The 20,575-nt window shown below is 49.7% G+C and overlaps 1 protein-coding gene across 13 annotated transcripts in view; it reads right to left on the bottom strand.

The window, feature by feature from the left end:
- Positions 1 to 1,111: 1,111 nt before the first annotated feature.
- Positions 1,112 to 20,575, bottom strand: part of ST6GALNAC6 (ST6 N-acetylgalactosaminide alpha-2,6-sialyltransferase 6) — a 227,839-nt gene continuing 208,375 nt past the window's right edge. For 10 of the 13 annotated variants that reach the window (XM_069236937.1, XM_069236944.1, XM_069236943.1 and 7 more), the window contains 2 exons: positions 13,124 to 13,231; positions 1,112 to 3,393 (listed from right to left, as the gene is read on the bottom strand). In XM_069236937.1, the coding sequence (XP_069093038.1) occupies positions 3,195 to 3,393; positions 13,124 to 13,231 (307 nt within the window). In that variant the 3' untranslated portion in view covers positions 1,112 to 3,194. The remainder of the gene's footprint in view (positions 3,394 to 13,123; positions 13,232 to 20,575) is intronic. The other 3 variants (XM_069236947.1, XM_069236949.1, XM_069236948.1) reach the window with 1 other exon arrangement.

Below are 20,575 nucleotides of genomic sequence, written 5' to 3'. Positions count from 1 at the left end.
TCTTGCTTTGTTGAATCATGTATTACTGAGACTTTGCTAAGTTGCTTCATATTAATGATGTGCCTAAATACTGAAGTAATATTCTCTATGCATTGATTGATTGTGATCTAATTGCTAATTAGTTGAGTTCCCAATGAGATTAATTACTAATGAGATTAACAGAAATGACATTAGATTGTAACCAATAGGGAAATAAATAACACTTAACTAAATTGGTGTGGTTATTCATGGCTAAAAGGTCATGGTGTGTTCAACTTATTGATTCTTATTAAATGTTTTGATTAGCTTGTTGATTAGTTATTGTGATTATTGATTGGGTTATTGATCTATTGATTTGTGATGGCAAAAAGACATCTCATACTGGGAAGTCCCCGAACGTGGTCCAAAGGTTCATCGTCTCCTTGTAAGTTTACTTATTAAGGCTCGGACGCGCTAACACTACTTTGGGTATGAATGCTTTAATAAACAGCTCTACACGTTGAGTAGCAGGCGGGAGAACAAATGCAGGCTGTCTCTCTCTCTCTCCGCCTCTCTCTCCGCCTCTCTCTCAACCTCTGTCTCCCTCTCCACCTCTCTCTCTTCCCCGCTCCACCTCTCTCTGCCTCTCTCCCTCCGCCTCTTTCTCCACCTCTGTCTCCACCTCTGTCTCCCTCTCCACCTCTCTCTTCCTCTCTCCCTCTCTCTCTGCCTCTCACTCCACCTCTCTGCCTCTCTCCGCCTCTCCCTCCACCGCTCTCTCTCTCTCCCTCTCTCCGCCGCTCCATCCACCTCTCCATCTCTCTCTCCACCTCTGTCTCCCTCTCCACCTCTCTCTCTTCCTCTCTCCACCTCTCTGCCTCTCTCCGCTGCTCCCTCCACCGCGCTCTCTCCCTCTCTCTCTCTCTGCCCCTCTCTCTCTCTCTCTCTCTGCCTCTCTCCACCTCTCTCTCGCTACCTCTCTGTCTGCCTGTCTTTCTCTCTCTCACTGAACAAGAGAGGAAGGTGAGACCCCCCCCCCCCCCCCCACCACAGGACGTGGCTCAGAGTCGAGGGTGACTCAAGAGGGGGGGGCACAAGAAGCAACTACAGGACTAAAGTGAGATCACAAACATGAAAGCGCATTGAGGCACGGTGCGCTTGCCACGGTGCCAGCTGACACACAGGCCTTTAATTGCAGCCCTGGTAAGATTACAAACACGTACACACTGTCACTGTACACTTGATACGGCCATGATGTTGGGAGCTGGGACCCCTACATGGTAACCCCCCAGAACCCTCCAGGAAAGTGGTTAAAGTGCAGTCCATGCTGAGAGGTCCAGAAAGTGAGGGGCCGGATCCATCACTGAGCTGGTGCCCACCAGGTGGCAGCCACAGCGTTGCTGGGGAGTGGTGAGTGCCATCACATGATTAAAACACAACCCTATCACAGTGAGGAAAGTTCTGCCCATCAGTGTGAGGATAGGTTGGCTGTAGGACCCCTTCCCAGCCCCCCTCTGAATAAGAAGGAAATACTCCGACATTCTCCCAACAAGCTCAGGCTCCATACTCTGCCTCAATAACACCCGCCCCCATCCCCCCCCACACCTGAGCACCTAGATATGGTCACCTGTCCGGCCAGGAACCTGTAACCACCACATCCATGAGGTCTAGGAAGCGGCAGACCTGCCCAGGGAGGTTAACAAGACACCAGAGTTTCCCCAAAAGGACTGTAATGTGCTTGGCTTGGCCTCAGATAGGCTAGAGGGACAGTGGTGTCTGCCCGGGGTGCAAGTATTGAGAACGCCATCTGTCCCACTCCCATCTCACTTCTTGCCGCAAGGACACCTAGACTCTGCCTTGTAGGGCTGCAGGGAACTGAGCCCTCCCAGAATCAGGAGGTCCCCTTTGGAGCCTGGGACAGCCGCCCTCCAGACCTGGTCCAACACTTGGTGCTCCAAGAGAAGGCTTTAGTCCTGGTCAGTGAGTGCACACAGATCACCCATGGTGGACCACGTCTTGGTGGAACAATCTCTGTGCCATGGTTTTCTGTTACTTCACGATTATTCGGTGCTCCCAGGCATTGCCAACCCTCCATCTGTTTATGGCTGCTCAGGTCAGGACTGGAACCACACACCACAGAGATTTACTGACCACAGATCCTGGAAAATGGAAGTTTATGAGAAGGAATTTGGAGAAGAATTTCCTGGTTTGCTATGAGATGCTTCTGGTTTAAACCTGAAATATACACCATGCACACTGGCATGGAAAGGCAGTCGGTGGCAAAGACACAGCCCTGCTTTTGAGGTCCTGGGCTCCTCTGTTCTCTCCATGGCCTCCTTGGGAAAGCCACCATCAAACCTGGCTCTACCTGTTGCCTCACCTCCAAGAGCCTCTAGGAGGAGGGTCAGAGTGCCAGGTGCCATCAACATAGCATCAATGAGGATGGAGCCTGTCTGAGGAGGAAGATGGCGGAAGGTCCCAGTTGGAGGAACTAATGGAAATAGTAGAGCTTCAGATGAAGAGCTTCAGGAAGAGCTTCAGGAAGTTGGTCATGGTGGGAAACTTGGAGCTGATCTGGGCCATTGGAACGTGCCTGGTCCTGTACGGAAGAGGCTGATGGGGCTGTTATGGTTGGAAGGAGCTGAGTTAGTTGATCCGGGTTTCAAAGGCCTGGGAGATCCTGATGGAGTGGGCATTGGCTGGAAAGAATTGGTGGAGCTGGTTCTGGACCAGTGAAGATGGTCTTGACTTGGAAGGGCCAGAGGAGGTGGTCTGTGCTGGAAGGGGCTGGTGGAACTGGTTCGGGGCCAGTGAAGATGGACCTGACTCAGGAGGGCCAGCAGCGGAGGTTGTCTGTGCTGAAACATCCTGGAGGAGCTGGTTCTGGACCAGTAAAGATGGCGGCCAGTGGAGGTGATCTATTCTGCAAGGGACAGTGGAGGTGGTCTGTGCTGGAAGGGCCAGCAGAGCTGGTCTGTGCTGGAAAGAGCAGCGGACCTGGTTCTGGACCAGTGAACATGGTCTTGAGTCGGAAGGGCCAGTGGAGGTGGTCTGTGCTGTAAGAGGCTGGTGGAGCTGGTTCTAGACCAGTGAAGATGGTCTTGACTCGGAAGGGCCAGTGGAGGTGGTTTGTGCTGAAAGATGCTGGTGGAGCTGGTTCTGGACCAGTGAAAGTGGTCTGTGGCGGAAGAGGCTGGTGGAGCACGGCTCTAGATAAAAAGAGTTGGGGACCCATGTCAATGATCTTGGAACCACCGCGGATGCGAGAAGGTGATGTTGTAGATGCTGGCCCAGTGCGCAAAGACAAGCTTCTCCGTGATGAAGCGGTGGTGACTGCCCCGCCGGCTGCGCTCGTTCTGGAGGTACGTGGTGCACTCATCGGGGCCTTTGGGTTCATAGTAGTGGTACGCCAGTTTGCGGAATGCCATGCGCCGGCTGTTGGAGAAAAAAAGGCAACAGTGTGAGTGTCCTGAGCCTTGTGTGGGCTTCAATTGTGCACAATAGTCCCGCTCGGCAAGTCGATCAAGTGTACTCACACCATGACTGCTCTCGACAGAGGCAAAAATAAACACAAAAATAGGCACAACCCAGGCACCACAATGGGCTCCCCCTTCACCCCTGATTATCAGTTTCTGTTCAGTGTTCGCTCAGCCTCCCCCTCTGCAACACCACAAACTTGCAGATGTAAATACACTGCACACAACTGACCCTGAAAGTAAATAGGAAGCCATAAACACCAGCACCAGGTGACGTTTTGCACTAGAGGCAGTACTTTCACTTGGAGGGGTCAAGGAGTCCAGTTGACGAGGCCACCTGAGGGTGGGTCAGAAGAGGCTCGACTACCCTGATGCAAGTCGGGGGGATCCACCAAAAACCAAGTCTTGGACAGAGCACACAAACCACGCTTGCGCTCTGCAGCGAACGCTTGCTTTGACTCTGGCATTACATTACGCAGTCCCTTCTGTAGCTGTGGGCCTACCTCTGTGTAGCCCAGATAGAGCATCTGGTGTCCCCTGTAGAACCATTCCTTGACCCCGATGGATGCCCATGGCCCTCTCAGGCCCTCTGTTGGGCACTGGGCCAGCGAGTAGGGAGTGGGGAAGCCATGTTCCCGGCCTGGGCTCACCTGGGTGTCTAGGTGGAAAGCAGCTGCTCTTTCACAGCATGTTTAGAGGTCGCGTGGAAGACAATGAGCTCCTACAGAGACAGCAAAGGCCAGAGAGAGTGACAGAAAAGAAACTAGGAAAGGAAAGGACAGGAAGCATGAGCAGAGTCCACCAGTGTTAAAAGGTAGATATGGTCATTTAATCAATCAGGATTTGTAATGCATGGCTAATCAGCCGATCGGGTGTCCAGGTACAGGTCCCAGAGGCTCAGCAGGTGGGCCAGGGGCCCTGGTTCTGGGCACGGTCTGGACACGGATGGGAACACAGGGGCGTGCCGCACTGCAACCTCCTATAAGTAGGTCCTGGGTTGAGGGAGGAGCACCGGGAGGCAGTGGGCGATGCTAGGTAAGAAGTCAAGGCTTAGATGGCACTTTTAGTCCTGTGGGGCCTCCTGTGGCGACTGAGTGTTTGCACAAAGGGTACATGTAGATTGGTTTACATCCTTGGGAATGTTTGCGAAGTTGACTGCAGGCCATTTAGAGCTGTCTCAGTTAATGTCCCCAGGACTGAACTTGGAAGGGTGAGGTGACATAGGGGGCTGGCTTGAGTGCTGATGTCTGATCAGGCCTCCAGGTGGACGAAGTGGAATTCTGACTGTGACTGAGGTCAAAGTGTCCTGGAACCTGCAGAGAGCAGGACTGCTCTTGCGAGATGGGACACACTGCCAGCAGGGGTGCACTGTGTGGTGCCAGCCCTGCTACCTGTGAAGGTAGACATGAACAGTGGTGATCTATCCAGGGTGATTGGTAGACCTCCGGGGACCGAAAGGCTGCATGGCCAAGCGCTAGGTCAGTGCCAGTCTGGCCCTGACCATCCTAAAGGAGCATTAACTGTCTCCGACATGCACCATCTCCTCTAACCGCTGACCTATGCTGGTCTTTCACCCTGTAGTGCACCCACTGCCTTTTGGATAGGTTTGAGCTACAGAAATACCATATGCATACATACCATGAAGTTTGTACATGAAGATATGGGGTACCTAGAGGAGTGTGCAGGAGCCTGGACCCCAGGGCCATGGTAGGTGGGACGGCCACAGTCAGACCATGCGGGACCCCACTGCTCTGGTTAGGGGAAGCCTTGTACTAAGCTCCACCTCCAGTGAAGTTCAGACCACAGGTTTCAGAGCTAAAGATTTGAGGCACACCCCAGTTGGTGGGCATTTGGGAGATGCGAGAGGGCAGGACTCCTGCATGCAAGCCTCTGTTGTGCCCCCTTTCATATTTCAGGGACAGGAAGACATTCCTGAGTTAGTAACATGGAGGAAAGAGGTTCCCCCGTCCTGAAGTAAGGAACACAGGCATGCAGGACACCTCGGGTCATGTGTGTACCGAAGGGGTCGGCAGATCAAAGAACTGACTGATATCAGGGTTCAAGATGGGGGAACCAAAAAAGCTGCAAGCAAGGCTAAGACATTTCAATGCAAACACATCACAATGACATCACTTTATTGAGAAAGGAAACAAAACAACTCCTGGGACTGACATGTGACATCTTCCCAGAGCCCCATCGACCGGGAATGTGTAAAACTTTTCCCTGTGGAGAAGCCCCTTCTTCCAGCTCCCCCCATCTCAGCAGAGGGTCCATTCCTCTTACATCCTAGAAGGGTCTTACTCCTGCCATTTGTTGGAGTAAATCTTGGACCATTTCTGGCTAGTGAAAGAATGTGAATGCCCACATATATACATTGTTTGGTCTTCACATACTCACACCTCTCCAATGCCCTCCTTGGGGCTGACTGCTCATTGTTCTTTACTCATGGTGGCTAAGTACACAGAAGTACATTTATTTACATTCACCAAGATCCCTATTGTGAATTCCTAGCAGGGCTAAATGAAGGTATTTTTGGCAATAATCGTGTTTATCGACAAGAAATGTCTTTTTGACTCCTATTTCAGCACCAAAGGCTCAGATTCTGCTTCCCTTCTTTTTACTGCCCCAAACAGCAACCAACAGAAACATTAGGAAACAACATGACGTAACCTACCCATCCCATGAACCTTTGCATCGCGCCCTCCAACCACAGCCCACCAGTCACCTCCTGTCAGAGACCCCAAACCTGTGAGACACTCTCTTGACACTATCTAAGCGCCTCCCAGACTTTTTAGCTCTTACTATGGATAACGTGTTGTACTAATGCCTTGTTGTTTAGGTCAGAAATTCAGGAACTTCTAGCAAAACAAGCCATTGTACCCTCATGCCCGCATCCCAGAGGTTTTTGCAGCACGATTTTCTTGTCTAGAAAGGGTGTGGGTCAGAGATTAGTACTTTGAGACAGTCCAACAAATGGGTGGTTTATCGTCACTTCAAAACGGAGGGCGTCCATCTCCTCTGCGATCTCTCCAAGACATAAAAGACGCCTTTCTCACAGTTCTGATCTTCCCACCCCAGAGGCGCTTTCTGCAATTCCAGTGGAGACCCTAATGGTTCGAATATCTGCCCCTTGAGTTCTGACTCTCCTCGGCCCCTCAGGTTTTCATGGAACTCCTGAAACAAGTGACCGAGAACTTGAAAGAGAAGAGAGTGTGAGTGATTGTCTACCTCAACAACATATTCATTCTGGCTCAATCCAGGGACACGCTCCTTCACCTCTTCTGCATGATGTCTCTTATCCAACAACTGCGTTTTGTTATCAATCACAGAAATCAGTGGTGGTGTTCCGGGGCTTTCAAGTTGATTCAGTAAAAGCCCAACTGCTCCTTCTGGTTTCAAAGATGAAGTCCATCAAACGGGGACTGAAGTCCGCTTTGTGCAGACACAGTTTTGTTGAGGTCTAAAGCTCACCTGGTGAGCCTTCTACTCTCCTCCTTTCAGACGATCTTCCTGGGCCTTCTACACTACAGGAACCTCCAGAGACTGAAGACTCATCACCTGCGACAAGAATTGACATATGAATGTCAAGTTCTGTTGTCCCAAGATGCAAAAGTGGAACTCACGTGCTGATTACAACAAATGCAGGCATGGAACAACAAAGCCATTTTTGGAGCCGTTCCAGATCTGTTCATAGAGTCCAATACCAGTCGTTGGGGCATGGGCGCCAGGTGTGGAGAGTTATCCACAGGAGGTCAGTGGTCTCCAGAAGAATTCAGTCTACATATACATTTCCTTGAACTTCTGGCAGGGTCTTATACGATAAAGTCTTTATCCCCCCTACAAGACCAATTGTTGCATTCTCCTCCTGATGGACAATGTCTCCATGGTTCGTTATATCAAGCAGTTATGAGGAACAAAGTCATATCTCCTAGCGGACATCGGCAAAGACTTCTGGCACTTTTTGCGTTCAGCAGAGGATCAGGGTGGTAGTGGAGTAACGTCCAGGCAAGGACAACACTGTGGTGGACTGGAATTCCAGGTTTCTGGTGGATCACAGAGACTGGAAGCTTCATCCCCCGGTTTTTCAAATGATTCACTGGACCTGGGTGTCTGTCAAGTGGATTTGTTTGCCTCAAGACTGAGTTGACAGTTAAAGGACTTTTACAGTTGGAGGCCAGACCCAGCGGCGCTGGCCACGGACACCTTTCTTCAGAATTGGGTGACTCAGATGAATTACGCCCTTTCTCCCTTTGTGATGATTCCCAGGGTGGCTGTTCAAGCTGGCGACAATGGGCGATGTTGGTACTAGCGACCCCCATCTGCAAAACCCAGTCTTGGTTTCTGGTCCTGTTAGAGATGTTGATGAACCTGCGACTTCCTCTCCTGGTGTTTTCAGAGCTCGCGTTGGACCTATCGGGGATGTTTCACCCTCTTCTCCAGAACCTGCTTGCTCTCATGGACTGCAAAATATCGGGAGACCTTGTAAAATGATTGGATTTTCAGGAAATGCTGCAACCTTGGGCTCCATCCACCCACAAACGATATGCTTTGGCCTGTACAGGGCTTGATCGCATGGGATCAGATCTAAAAGATGTCATCAAATTTGTAAGGAAATGGCCCCCTGTTGCAGTTACCCCCCACTTTGTGCCTGATACTGATGATGACCTGACTGAGAAGTGTGCTGGGACCCTGCTAACCAGGCCCTAGCACCAGTGTTCTTTCACCTAAAATGTACCATTGTATCCACAATTGGCACACCCCTGGCACGCAGGTAAGTCCCTTGTAAAAGGTACCAGTGGTACCAAGGGCCCTGTGACCAGGCAAGGTCCCTAAGGGCTGCAGCATGTGTTGTGCCACCCTAAGGGACCCCTCACCTAACACATGCACACTGCCATTGCAGATTGTGTGTGTTGGTGGGGAGAAAAAGGCAAAGTCGACATGGCATCCCCCTCAGGATGCCATGCCCACAAAATACTGCCTGTGGCATAGGTAAGTCACCCCTCTAGCAGGCCTTACAGCCCTAAGGCAGGGTGCACTATACCACAGGTAAGGGCATAGCTGCATGAGCAATATGCCCCTACAGTGTCTATGTCTATTCTTAGACATTGTAAGTACAGTGTGGCCATATTAAGTATATGGTCTGGGAGTTTGTCAAAAACGGACTCCACAGCTCCATTATGGCTACGGTGAATACTGGGAAGTTTGGTATCAAACTTCTCAGAATAATAAACCCACACTGATGCCAGTGTTGGATTTATTAAAAAATGCACACAGAGAGCATCTTAGAGATGCCCCCTGTATTTTACCCAATTGTTCCGTGCAGGACTAACTGGTCTGTGCCATCCTGCTGCTGAGAGACGAGTTTCTGACCCCATGTGGTGAGGGCCTTTGTGCTCTCTGAGGACAGAAACAAAAGCCTGCTCTGGGTGGAGGTGCTTCACACCTCCCCCCTGCAGGAACTGGAACACCTAGCGGTGAGCCTCAAAGGCTCAAGCTTCGTGTTACTATGCCCCAGGGCACTCCAGCTAGTGGAGATGCCCGCTCCCTGGACACAGCCCCCACTTTTGCCGGCAAGTCCAGGGGAGATAATGAGAAAAACAAGGAGGAGTCACCCACCAGTCAGGACAGCCCCTAAGGTGTCCTGAGCTGAGGTGACCCCTGCCTTTAGAAATCCTCCATCTTGATTTTGGAGGGTTCCCCCAATAGGAATAGGGATGTGCCCCCTCCCCGCAGGGAGGAGGCACAAAGAGGGTGTAGCCACCCTCAAGGAAATTAGCCATTGGCTACTGCCCTCCCAGACCTAAACACACCCCTAAATTCAGTATTTAGGGGCTCCCCAGAACCTAGGAAACCAGATTCCTGCAACCTAAGACGAAGAAGGACTGCTGACCTGAAGCCCTGCAGAAAAGACGGAGACACCAACTGCTTTGGCCCCAGCCCTACCGGCCTGTCTCCCTACTTCGAGAGAAACTGCAACAGCGACGTGCTCCCCAGGGTCCAGCGACCTCTGAAGCCTCAGAGGACTACCCTGCATCTAAAAGGACCAAGAACACCCAAGGACAGCTGCCCTGTTCCAAAGAAACCAAAACTTGCAACAAAGAAAGAACTTTAAAAGGACTCCACGTTTCCTGCCGGAAGCATGAGACTTTACACTCTGCACCCGACACCCCCAGCTCGACCTGTGCTGAAACAACACTACAGGGAGGACTCCCCGGCGACTGCGACCCTGTGAGTAGCCAGAGTTGACCCCCCTGAGCCCCCCAGCGACGCCTGCAGAGGGAATCCAGAGGCTCCCCCTGACCACGACTGCCTGCTTCCAAGAACCCGACGCCTGGTAAAGACACTGCACCCGCAGACCCCAGGACCTGAAAGATCCGACCTCCAGTGCAGCAGCGACCCCCAGGCGGCCCTCTCCCTTTCCCAGGTGGTGGCTACGCTGAGGAGCCCCCTCCCCTTGCCTGCCTGCTTCGCTGAAGAGACCCCTGGGTCTCCCATTGAAATCTATTGCAAATCCGACGCCTGTTTGCACTCTGCACCCGGCCGCCCCGTGCCGCTGAGGGTGTACTTTTTGTGCTGACTTGTGTCCCCCCGGTGCCCTACAAAACCCCCCTGGTCTGCCCTCCGAAGTCGCGGGTACTTACCTGCTGGCAGACTGGAACCAGGGCACCCCCTTCTCGATTGAAGCCTATGCGTTTTGGGCACCACTTTGACCTCTGCACCTGACCGGCCCTGAGCTGCTGGTGTGGTAACTTTGGGGTTGCCCTGAACCCCCAACGGTGGGCTACCTTGGACACAACTTTAAACCCTGTAGGTGGTTTACTTACCTGCAAAACTAACAAATACTTACCTCCCCCAGGAACTGTTGAAATTTGCACTGTCTAGTTTTAAAATAGCTTATTGCCATTTTTGCCAAAACTGTACATGCTATTTTGCTGATTCAAAGTTCCTTTGATACCTAAGTGAAGTACCTTTCATTTGAAGTATTGATTGTAAATCTTGAACCTGTGGTTCTCAAAATAAACTAAGAAAATATATTTTTCTATACAAAAACCTATTGGCCTGGAATTGTCTTTGAGTGTGTGTTCCTCATTTATTGTCTATGTGTATGTACAACAAATGCTTAACACTACCCTCTGATAAGCCTACTGCTCGACCACACTACCACAAAATAGAGCATTAGAATTATCTCTTTTTGCCACTATCTTACCTCTAAGGGGAACCCTTGGACTCCGTGCATGCTATTTCTTACTTTGAAATAGTACATACAGAGCCAACTTCCTACAAAATTCCTCCCAGAATGTGCCTCCTCCGGGCTACGTTACAGGTCGGTAAATAATTTCAGAGCAGCCTTATCTGCTGAACATGCTCAAGTTGATTGTAGACCCATGGGAATTCAACCCTTGGTTTTAGGTAGTGGGGGTGCTAATCCTCCGGAAACTAGATATGCTCAGTTACGGGATGTGAACTGTGTTTTATCCCTATTCGAGCAACGGCCAACAATGTTTTTGTGTCAATGAAACAATTATCTGCTATGTTGGCGATGCTGTTGTCTCATCTTGTGTAGGTGAGTTTCAGAAGTGAGGGCTTGGATTTGTCAGGTAGGTTATTTTGTCTAGAGATGGTATCCTTTACTATTTCAAAGCGGAGTAAGAATTTGGGCCTGATTTAGAAATCGGAGGGAAGGTAACGTCATTTACAACCATCGCAATGGTGACGAATATCCTGTAAACTGAAATCTGAATCCCATAGGATTTAATGGAATTTATATTTCTGCGGATGGGAAATCTGTCACTGTTGTGATGGAGCAACTTGTCGGCCAAGATCTAATTAAGGTGCTATGTCTACACGTATCGAATATCCAGCTTTTCCCCACAATATTAAACTGAGGGGCTTATTTACAAGCCCCCTGGTGCACGGATGTGACTTGCTGTGCCGGCCTGAGCCATCGGGAAAGGGCAGAAATCCGCCGTATTTTTGAGATACAACGCATTTCTGTTCTTCTTCCCTGCTCTGGCGCACAATGGACTGCATGCAGGCACCTTTGCACCATGGCGCAAGGAAGCCTGCATTGTGGGGATGATTGTTTTTGTGCAGGAAGGGAAACCGTCCTGCGCAAAAACAATCACTAGAGGTGTTTTCCTCTTGCTATGTGTGTTGCAGAATATAGCACACATAGAAAGAGGAAAACACGTGGAGAAATAAAGATATTTCTTCCCGTTGCCTCACTTCTTCTCCACCTCTGAGGCTTGTAAATCTGGGAATGCGTCAGATTCCTTAGCGCTCCATGGGTGTTGTGTGGCCTTGTAGATATGGGATGGCACAGCATTAAAAGAATGATGGCCCAGTGGCGCAGTGTGCTGATACGACCTCGTAAATGAGGCATGTGTGGTTAGATGTCTGGAAACCTAAGAAGATTGCACGCTCGCTTTCAGGCGGGCCCTTTTGGTCAGTTGCTGTTGGCGCTTCAGAAGTCATTCAAACCCGTGTCTGCTGCCACTTTGGCCCGCTGGGTCAGATGGGTCATGGCAGAGGCTGGAATCGATGTGTCTATGTATGGTGCTCATTCAGCTAGAGAAGCCCTGGCCTCTAAGTTGTGTTGAGCTCTTAACTGGAAGATATCTGTAGAGCAGCCATTGTTTTTCTGTTCCATTTTTAAACAATATTATTACAAATCTATTGTTCATGCATCTACTGTGATAGTAAATCAGCCTCGAACCAGTATAATCTGAGCCTCCAGTCCTGAAATAGAATAAAACGGTTTCGAGTTTTGCGACAAGAACTTTCAGGTCTATTAAGGACACGCAGGTGAAGATTATTCCACCTGTTTTGGGTCAGATGAAAACTTTATCTGGTTGGCATACTTGTAAGACATGAGGAGGTGATGGTTAACGTGTGTCCTTTGCCCCCCCACCCCCCTTTTTCTTTGGAGAACTGTTTCATGTAAAGTCTGTTTTCAGGCGCAGACTGTGACGACGCGGGATCCGCACTCTCGACTCAGTACCCCAGAGGCACGATAGTCACGAACTGGGTGTCGGTCCAGTCGTCAGGATACGCCCTCGCCTACGGCGCGTCCACTAAAGCGAGCGCTGCAGAAACGCAAGAGGAAGCCCCGGAGAGGGGAGGACAACAGTGATAAAGCAGAGGCTAGTCCATCGGTTGTGTGCGTTCCCTTACCCTGAGACCCATCCCGACCCAGTCACACGGACCAAAAACAGAAGGGAATCGCCTTTGGTCACAAACACTTTGGTGGTCCTTGGACACATCCTATGTTTGTGGAGCAGTCTCATTAGGATGTGAGTGATTTCCAAGTGATTCTGGCTTTCCAGTGGTTCCCATGATGTTCCTCATTCTTGGATCAGTTAGACACTGGATTTGTTGCCAAGAAATAGGGGGGTCAATATAGTGTCTCACAATTTTGGGGTCTATGACAGGAGATGAGTGGTGGGCGTGGGATATGTAGTTCTCGTTATGTTTTTTCTAATCTTTCTATTGGCTCCTGTTTGGAGTAGTAAATGAAAAGTGAAGCCTAATCCTCGCCCCCATGTCCTTAATAGAATTGAAAATTCTTGTTACAAAACTAAATACTTTTTTATTCCTTCTTTAGTGGGGCAGGGACAGAAAGCAGAGAGACAGAGGGGGTACAGGGAGACAATTTAAAATGGAAGCAATGAAAATAGAGTGTGAGTTACCTGCAGTAGTTTGGGGGGACCATTCCGTAGACATGAATTTGATCACAAAGATCCATTGCGATCCCCATTGTGAACCAACCAGTGCTCAGCCAGGAGCGGGACTTCTCCCTGAGAACAGGAGGGTGGGAGAGGAAACCAGGGGAGAGGTGAAGAAGGAAACCAGGGGAGAGGAGAAGTAAGGCGGAAACCAGGTGGAGAAGGAGGAAAGCAGGAGAGGAGAAGGAAGAAGGAAACCAAGAGGAGAAGGAAGGAGGAAACCAGGAGAGGAGAAGGAAGAAGGAAACCAAGAGAAGGAAGAATGGATCCAGGAGAGAGGAGAAGGAAAGAGGAAACCATGAGAGAGGAGAAGAAAGAATGAAACAAGGAGAGAGGAGAAGGAAGAATGAAAACAGGAGAGAGGAGAAGTAAGGCGGAAACCAGGAGAGAGAAGGAGGAAACCAGGAGGAGGAGGAGGTGGAAACCGGGAGGAGAAGGAAGAATGAAACTAGGAGAGAGGAGAGGGAAGGAGGAACCAGGAGAGAGGAGAAGGAAGGAGGAATCCAGGAGTGAGGAGAAGGAAGGAGGACACCAGGAGAGAGAAGAAAGAAGAAGGAAACCAGGAGAGAGGAGAAGGAAGGAGGAATCCAGGAGCGAGGAGAAGGAAGGAGGACACCAGGAGAGAGGAGAAAGAAGAAGGAAGGAGGGAGGAAAGCAGGAGAGAGGAAAAGGAAGGAGGAACGCAGGACAAAGGAGGAGGAAACCAGGACAGAGAAGAAGGGAGGACACCAGGAGAGAGAAGAAGGATGGACACCGGGAGAGAGGAGAAGGAAGGAGTAAATCAGAGTAAAAATGAGGAAGAAACCAGGTTAAAGGGAGAAGGAAACCAGAGAAGGGAGGGTGGAGAAAACCAGACGAGGAGAAGGAAGGAGTAAATCAGAGGAAAAATGAGGAAGAAACCAGGTTAAAGGGAGAATGAAACCAGAGAAGGGAGGGTGGAGAAAACCAGAAGAGGAGAAGGAAGGAGGACACCCAAGGAAAAGGGAGCAATCAGCAGGAGGAGAGAGGAGGAGCGTGTTGAATCAGAGAAGGAGAGATGAGGTTGATGGGGAACCAGGGAAGGAGAGAGGAGGGGCATGGAGACCCAGAGAGGGAGCACCATAAAGGGCCATGGAGACCGAGAGGAAGAGGGGGGTGTGGGATCAGAGGTATTGGGGAGAAAGGGAACCAGTGAAGGTGGAGAGACAAGGGGAGATGATGAGGTGGAGAGACGGAGAATAAAGTGTGAGTAATCGATAGAGGAGAGAGAAAGAAGAAGAGTGGAGTGAGGAAGGAAGGAATAAGTAATGGAGGGGAGGGAGGGTGTTAGAAAGCATATGATGGAGACAGAAGAAAGGGAGACAGGAGGACAGGGAAGGAATGAGAAAGGGAAATGATAAAGAGAGTGAAGAAGAGGGAGAGAACATGAGTGTGGAGGAAAGAGTAACCTTTATATGTAGAGTGCAGCGGTGATACGTTCACAGTTCATTCAATCATTCATTCTCAGAAGCTACTAGAGCTGCCTGTTCTATGCATCTCTCCCACCAAACATTAAAATGCAAACACCATACCCCATCTACTTTAAAAAAGATATAGGACACTGCCATCAATGTGGAATAATGGCTCATACATGGCTCCTGGCCCGACCAGAAGACTAATCCTGGCTCTAACCCGACCCGAAAACCACCTCCTTCTGAAACTTAACCACAACCCGAAGCTCAGCCACTTGGACCAACATTTGTTTGCAAGCAGGTTGTTTTGTGAGGAGAGACATCAAGATGACAAAGTATCCCCTTTCCTCAGATGAGCTCTGGTTTTTAAAGGGAAATGCAGGTTATAACACTGTGTCTTGATGTTGGCTCCTCATGTTATCGAGAACAGCAGAAGAGTTGGGGACTTCATGGGGCAAAACCCTGCCTGCCCGTCTATCTCTCAATAATCGTGACAGAGTGACTCATCCTGCAAAGCTGGATGACTACCAAATCCTCAGTAGACTGCCAGCACCTCACAAATTGCCGCCAGTTTCTCTTGGAGTAGAAGAGCTACTTCCCTGCAGTCCACAGGCACCCAAAAAGAACAGTCCCTTGCAGCTCCTTGGCCCCCGACCCATGCTGCAGATGACCAGAAGGAGGTACCCAAACGTTGGAGGACCAGGCCATCTACTCACCGAGTGTGATGACACCAGGACCTATCGGAGCCGTGCAGCACCAATTTCCGGGGTTCTGGACGCCAAACATCAATAGTGAAAGTTCAGTCAGGATTCTCACTGCACCAGGACCAAACTGCCATCGAGGGAGGTCAGCATCACCGAGACTCACTTTGTGAGGGGCCCCAGCTGTCCTGATTTTACCTCTGCCAGCTCTGTGTCCCTGACCACGGGGAGCACCTTAGCGCACCAGGCCCAGCCACCCTATCCACTTTGCATCCAAGCCACCTGGCCCAGATCCGAAAGAACCTGCTGCACCCCCTGACTCCAAGGCCCCCTGGGACCTCAGGTCCCCATTTGGGAGCTCCCGGGCTTTGCCCTCAAATCCTCCTATGCATCTTGTTTCTAGGTAGCCCCTTCACCATAGAGGCTGCCCAGCAACAACCTCACCAACACCGTCCAGGTGAGACCCAAGCACCATCTGAAGGCTTGGGCCCAACAATTCCAAACGCTGAAAGTGAGCCCCTAAAACCAACTGTACTTACCTTTATGCATAATTGGCCTTTCTTTTCTTAGAATTGCATTGTGCCTAAAGGCGCAAAGTATTGAACAAGTTGCTTACCTCCAAAAATTTATATCAGAAACAGTAAATACTTAACAAAGTTCTTGGTTTCAAAACATATATAAAAGAGATGTTAAATTTCTACATTGATCTCAGTTTTACTCTTTGTGTGTGTCTCTCTTCTACTGCCTCTATGAGTACACCAAATACTTAGCACCACCCTCGGATAAACCTAACTGCTCGCCCACACTATCACAAAAGAGAGCATTAGCATTACCTACTTTTGCCTCTGTCAACTAATTAGGGATCCCCTGAACTCTCTGCATGATGTACTTCCTTGTAGTGCACCATTCCTACACTGGTGCCAGCGGTGGGATCTGTGACTTTGTATTTGCTGATACCACTTGGTCAATAGGCGACTACACAAGTAAATCCAAAACTGCCTATAGTTAAAATTGTATTTTTGTCGATTGGAAATGTCTCTAAATCCTTAAAACTAACTGTTACGGCCTTGGTAAAGTCTCTGTAGTTATAGAATGTAAACATGTTAAGTTAGAACTGCAATCTTATGATACGATTGTCCTAGAATCTCTAATAAGGTCCCAAATTAGCTAGAATAATAACTGAGGCAGGAGGTTCATCTCAGGAGCTGAACCTGGACCACTACAAACACCTTAAAGTTACTCAACGTAAGGCCCTCTGCCAATCATGGAACCTAGCCATGGAATCTAAACTCACAAAAGCTTATCTCCAGCAACTGCTTACTGAAAACAATAGAACAATGCCAAGTAAAGGAGCCACTTAGAAGACTGAGGAGGAATAGGAGGTGGAAGAGGATGAGGAATCCCTCCACAACTCCAATGACATTAATATCACTGGGAGCACTTCTGATGGTACCCCAGGAGATGGAGGCAGTGAAGATGTAGAACTCCAAAAATTAGCCAGGAGGATAGAGTTAGAATCTAGACTATTAGCTATAGTGAAAGAAAGGTCTGAGATAGGCCTTGGACCCATCTCTGGTTGCAGCAAAATAATAACTAAGGAGCAAGTAGAAAACTCTGACTCAAAAATCCCCAAAGGGATCGTCCCCAAATATGATGAGGGTGGCATCACCAAGTGGTTCGCAGCCTTCGAAAGAGCGTGGGCCCTGCGAAAAGTTAAAGTAACAGTACTGGGGCACTCTTCCCTAAACCCTACTGGATATTTTCCTTCCATCCAACATGAAGGAAAATTAGATGGAGGGTCCACTTCGCCTGCAAGCCCCCAGGGGTGGTGCATGCTCAGTGAGACCCCTCCTCCTACCCTTTGTGTGGTTTCCCACCTTTGCTCCCACCAAAAGTGGGGGTTTGCAAAGCGGGAAGCCATCTGCTGCTAGCAGCAGGCCTGGAGGCTCACGTTTCAGGGGCTGTAGCCCTTTGAACCTCACCGCCAGGGTGTTGCACATTCCTGAGGGAGGGGGTGTTAGCTCCTCCACCCAGGAAGGGCATTGTCTTACAAACCAGAGAGGCAGGGCTCTCCCCCAGGTTTGTGTATTGGCCGTCTGGAGGTGGCAGGCTGGATGGAACCAGTCAGGAACAATGCCAGTTAGGGTTATCTTATCAGGGGGCACCTCTAAGGTGGTCCCTGGGAACATTTAGGGTTGAATCGAACACACGTACCAGTTTGGATTTAATATTTTGAGTTGTTTGTAACCTGGGTTGTTTGGTATCAGAGTGGCCATCGTGTACCTGGGGAACTCGTGTTTGGTCAGTGTCCAGCACATGTACTTAAAATGGCTGCTCTGTTCACTCGCTGTATCCCAGGTCTGGCAAGGACACAGTGAGGGCATATTGCTCATTCAACTATACCCTCACATACAGTACAGTGCACCCTGCCTTAGGGCTGCAAGGCCTTCTAGAGGGGTGAGTTACCCATAACATATGCAATGTAGGGTGGGCACGGCACACCGGGAGTGCGCTATGTCGAGTTTTACCTTTTAGGTTTGCCCCAGTACACTCAGCCTGCACAGGCACTGCTGGGGGTATCTGGATGCAAGGCCCTAGAGGAAGGCAAAAAGTGGGGGCTAACCATGCAAAAAGAGGCTTCCTCTCACAGTATGTCCCAGAAGAGAAGGAATTTTGTAACTCCTGTGCCACATGCCAGGTCAGTGGCAAGACAGGTGGCCACCCAAAGGTCCCCTTAATTCTACTAGTAGTGGTTGGGGTTCCCTTTGAAAGGGTACAGATTGACATCGTCAGTCCCCTCGGAAACAGATTCATACTGTTTGTAGTGGATCAAAATTTTCCCATCTTGTTTTGGATGGAATTAGTGTTCTAGGGTCAGGGTTATGCCCTTCCTGGTGGAGGTGGTCATGCAGAGGGTGTAGCCACCCTACAGTTAGGCAACTCATTGGCCGCTATCTGGCGCTCCTGGTAATGCCCCTAAAATGAGTATTTAGGTAGCAGCCCCGGACCCAGAAACTCAGATTCGATGGACCAAGATAAGGAGGACGAAGAAGAGTGACTATCTGATGAGAACAGCAGAAGAGTTGGGGAGTTCTTGGAGTGAAGCCCTGCCGACCCGCCGCTCTCTCGACAATTGTGACAGAGTGGCTTATCCTGCAAAGCTAGACAACTACCAAAGCTTTGGGTAGCCTGCCAGCACCTCGAATATCGCAGCCAGTCTCCCTTGGAGTAGAGGTGCTACTCCCCTGCAGTCCAGAGGCACCAAAAAGCAGAGTCTGGTCTACTGCCTTGCAGCTCCTTGGCCCTGACCGATGTTGCAGACGACCAGGAGGAGACACCCGTGCTCTGGAGGACCGGGCTGTCTTCCCACCAAGTGTGATGACACCAGGTACCACCTGAGCCGTGCTGCACCAATCCCCAGGGTACCAGGCGCCCTGCACCAAACATCAACAGTGAAACTCTAGTCAGAATTCTCACTGTACCAGGGCCAAACTGCTATCGCGGGATGTCAGCATCACTGAGATCCACTTTGTGATTGGCCCAGCTATCCTGATTTTGCCCCTGCCAGCTTTGTGTCCCTGCGAGGAGGGCACCCTACCCACTCTGCATCCGAGCCACCAGGCCCGGATACCGAAGATCTGGCTGCGCCCCCTGGCTCCAAGGCCCCTTGCGACCCCAAGCTCCCGTTTGGGTGCTCCCAGACTTGGCCCCAAGTCCACCTGGGGGCCCCCTTCACTGTAGCACGCCCAACTACAACCTCACCAGCACCCGGCTCTGAGAGAGACCTGAGCGCCTTGTGAGAAACTGCTGGTAGTGCTTTGGACCTTGGGCCCCACAAAGCCAAGCCCCGAAGGTGAACCCCTGAAACAGACTGTACTTACCTTTATGCTTCATTTACTTTTCTTTCCTTAGGATTGCATTGTGCGTAAAGTTGCTTACCTGAAACAACTGATACTGGAAACAGTACTTACTCGTTAACAAAGTTCTTGGTTTCAAAATATATATAAAAAGAGATGTTATTTTTCTAGATTGGTCTCGGATTTAATATGAGAGTGTGTATCTCATTTATTGCCTCTGTGAGTACAACAAATGCTTAGCACTACCCTTGGAGAAGCCTAAATGCTCACCCACACTGCCACAAAACAGAGTGTTAGTATTACCTACTTTTGCCTCTGTCAACCGACTGGGGATCCCCTGGACTCCTCTGGCCTCTCTGCATGGTGTACTTCTTTGTAGAGCACCATATAGAGAGACAGCTTCCTACAATGATCAGTCAAACATGACAGCTGGCCACCAAACTTTTCCCAAGTTTTTTTTTTTTTTCAAAAACAAACTTTCAAAGCTGGAGTTTTTATTTTATTTTTAAAAAAGCAAAAACTAAGGACCCCCACACCCCGCAGTTCCTCTCCGCCACAATATGCCTGGCAGTGACGGACAGTAAAAACATCTGGCAATCCACATTACATAGGGTCTCTGATGGTGTCTAGTCCAATGGGCCATCAGAGGAAGTTTCATGGTGAGGCAGTAAATTTTACTCCATCGGTGTGAAACTTGCGGTCCTCCCAACTGGGAATTCAAAACTCAATGTCCATCTGCCCTGAGTCTGGCGGAAGGGATACTCCACTGGCGTTGCTATAGAGTGCCTGTCGGCCAAACTCTAAATCAGCCTTATGGGCCCATCAGTAGTGACCCTGCTCCTCCTGGGAACTGCCACCCTGACCCTCGGTCATCTCACCCATTCACCTTGCGGCTCACTGCTTTTTTAGGTGTGAAATTTGACATTCACAACCCTCCAAATCTCACTGTATTAGCGATGCCCCATACCGGACAGAATCGGTGCTCACGTTGCACACCACATTAGGCTGCGTCCATTGGGCAGCGCCAGGGAGTTCACATCCCACAGTATTCTCTGTGTTTATATTGAATAGTAGAAGTAGGGCTCCTGGTTTTGTGGTATTTTTTTCACATTTCCACCTGTATTTATCCATATTTATTTTATGTTTTCAGAATAAATGGAGTTGTAAAATGGTACGTTCCACATTTAAGTGATAAACATTGTAGGAGGCTGGACTGGCTTGTAGTGAGTACCAAGGGGTACTTGCACCTTGCACCAGGCCCAGTTATCCCTTATTAGTGTATAGGGTGTCTAGCAGCATAGGCTGACAGATAATGGTAGCTTAGCAGAGCAGCTTAGGCTGAACTAGGAGACGTGTGAAGCTACTACAGTACCACTTAGTGTCATATGCACAATATCATAAGAAAACACAATACACAGTTATACTAAA

The sequence above is a fragment of the Pleurodeles waltl genome, chromosome 6 (assembly GCF_031143425.1).
Source record: "Pleurodeles waltl isolate 20211129_DDA chromosome 6, aPleWal1.hap1.20221129, whole genome shotgun sequence".
NCBI lineage: Eukaryota > Metazoa > Chordata > Amphibia > Caudata > Salamandridae > Pleurodeles > Pleurodeles waltl.
This window is presented reverse-complemented; position numbering and strand designations above follow the sequence as displayed.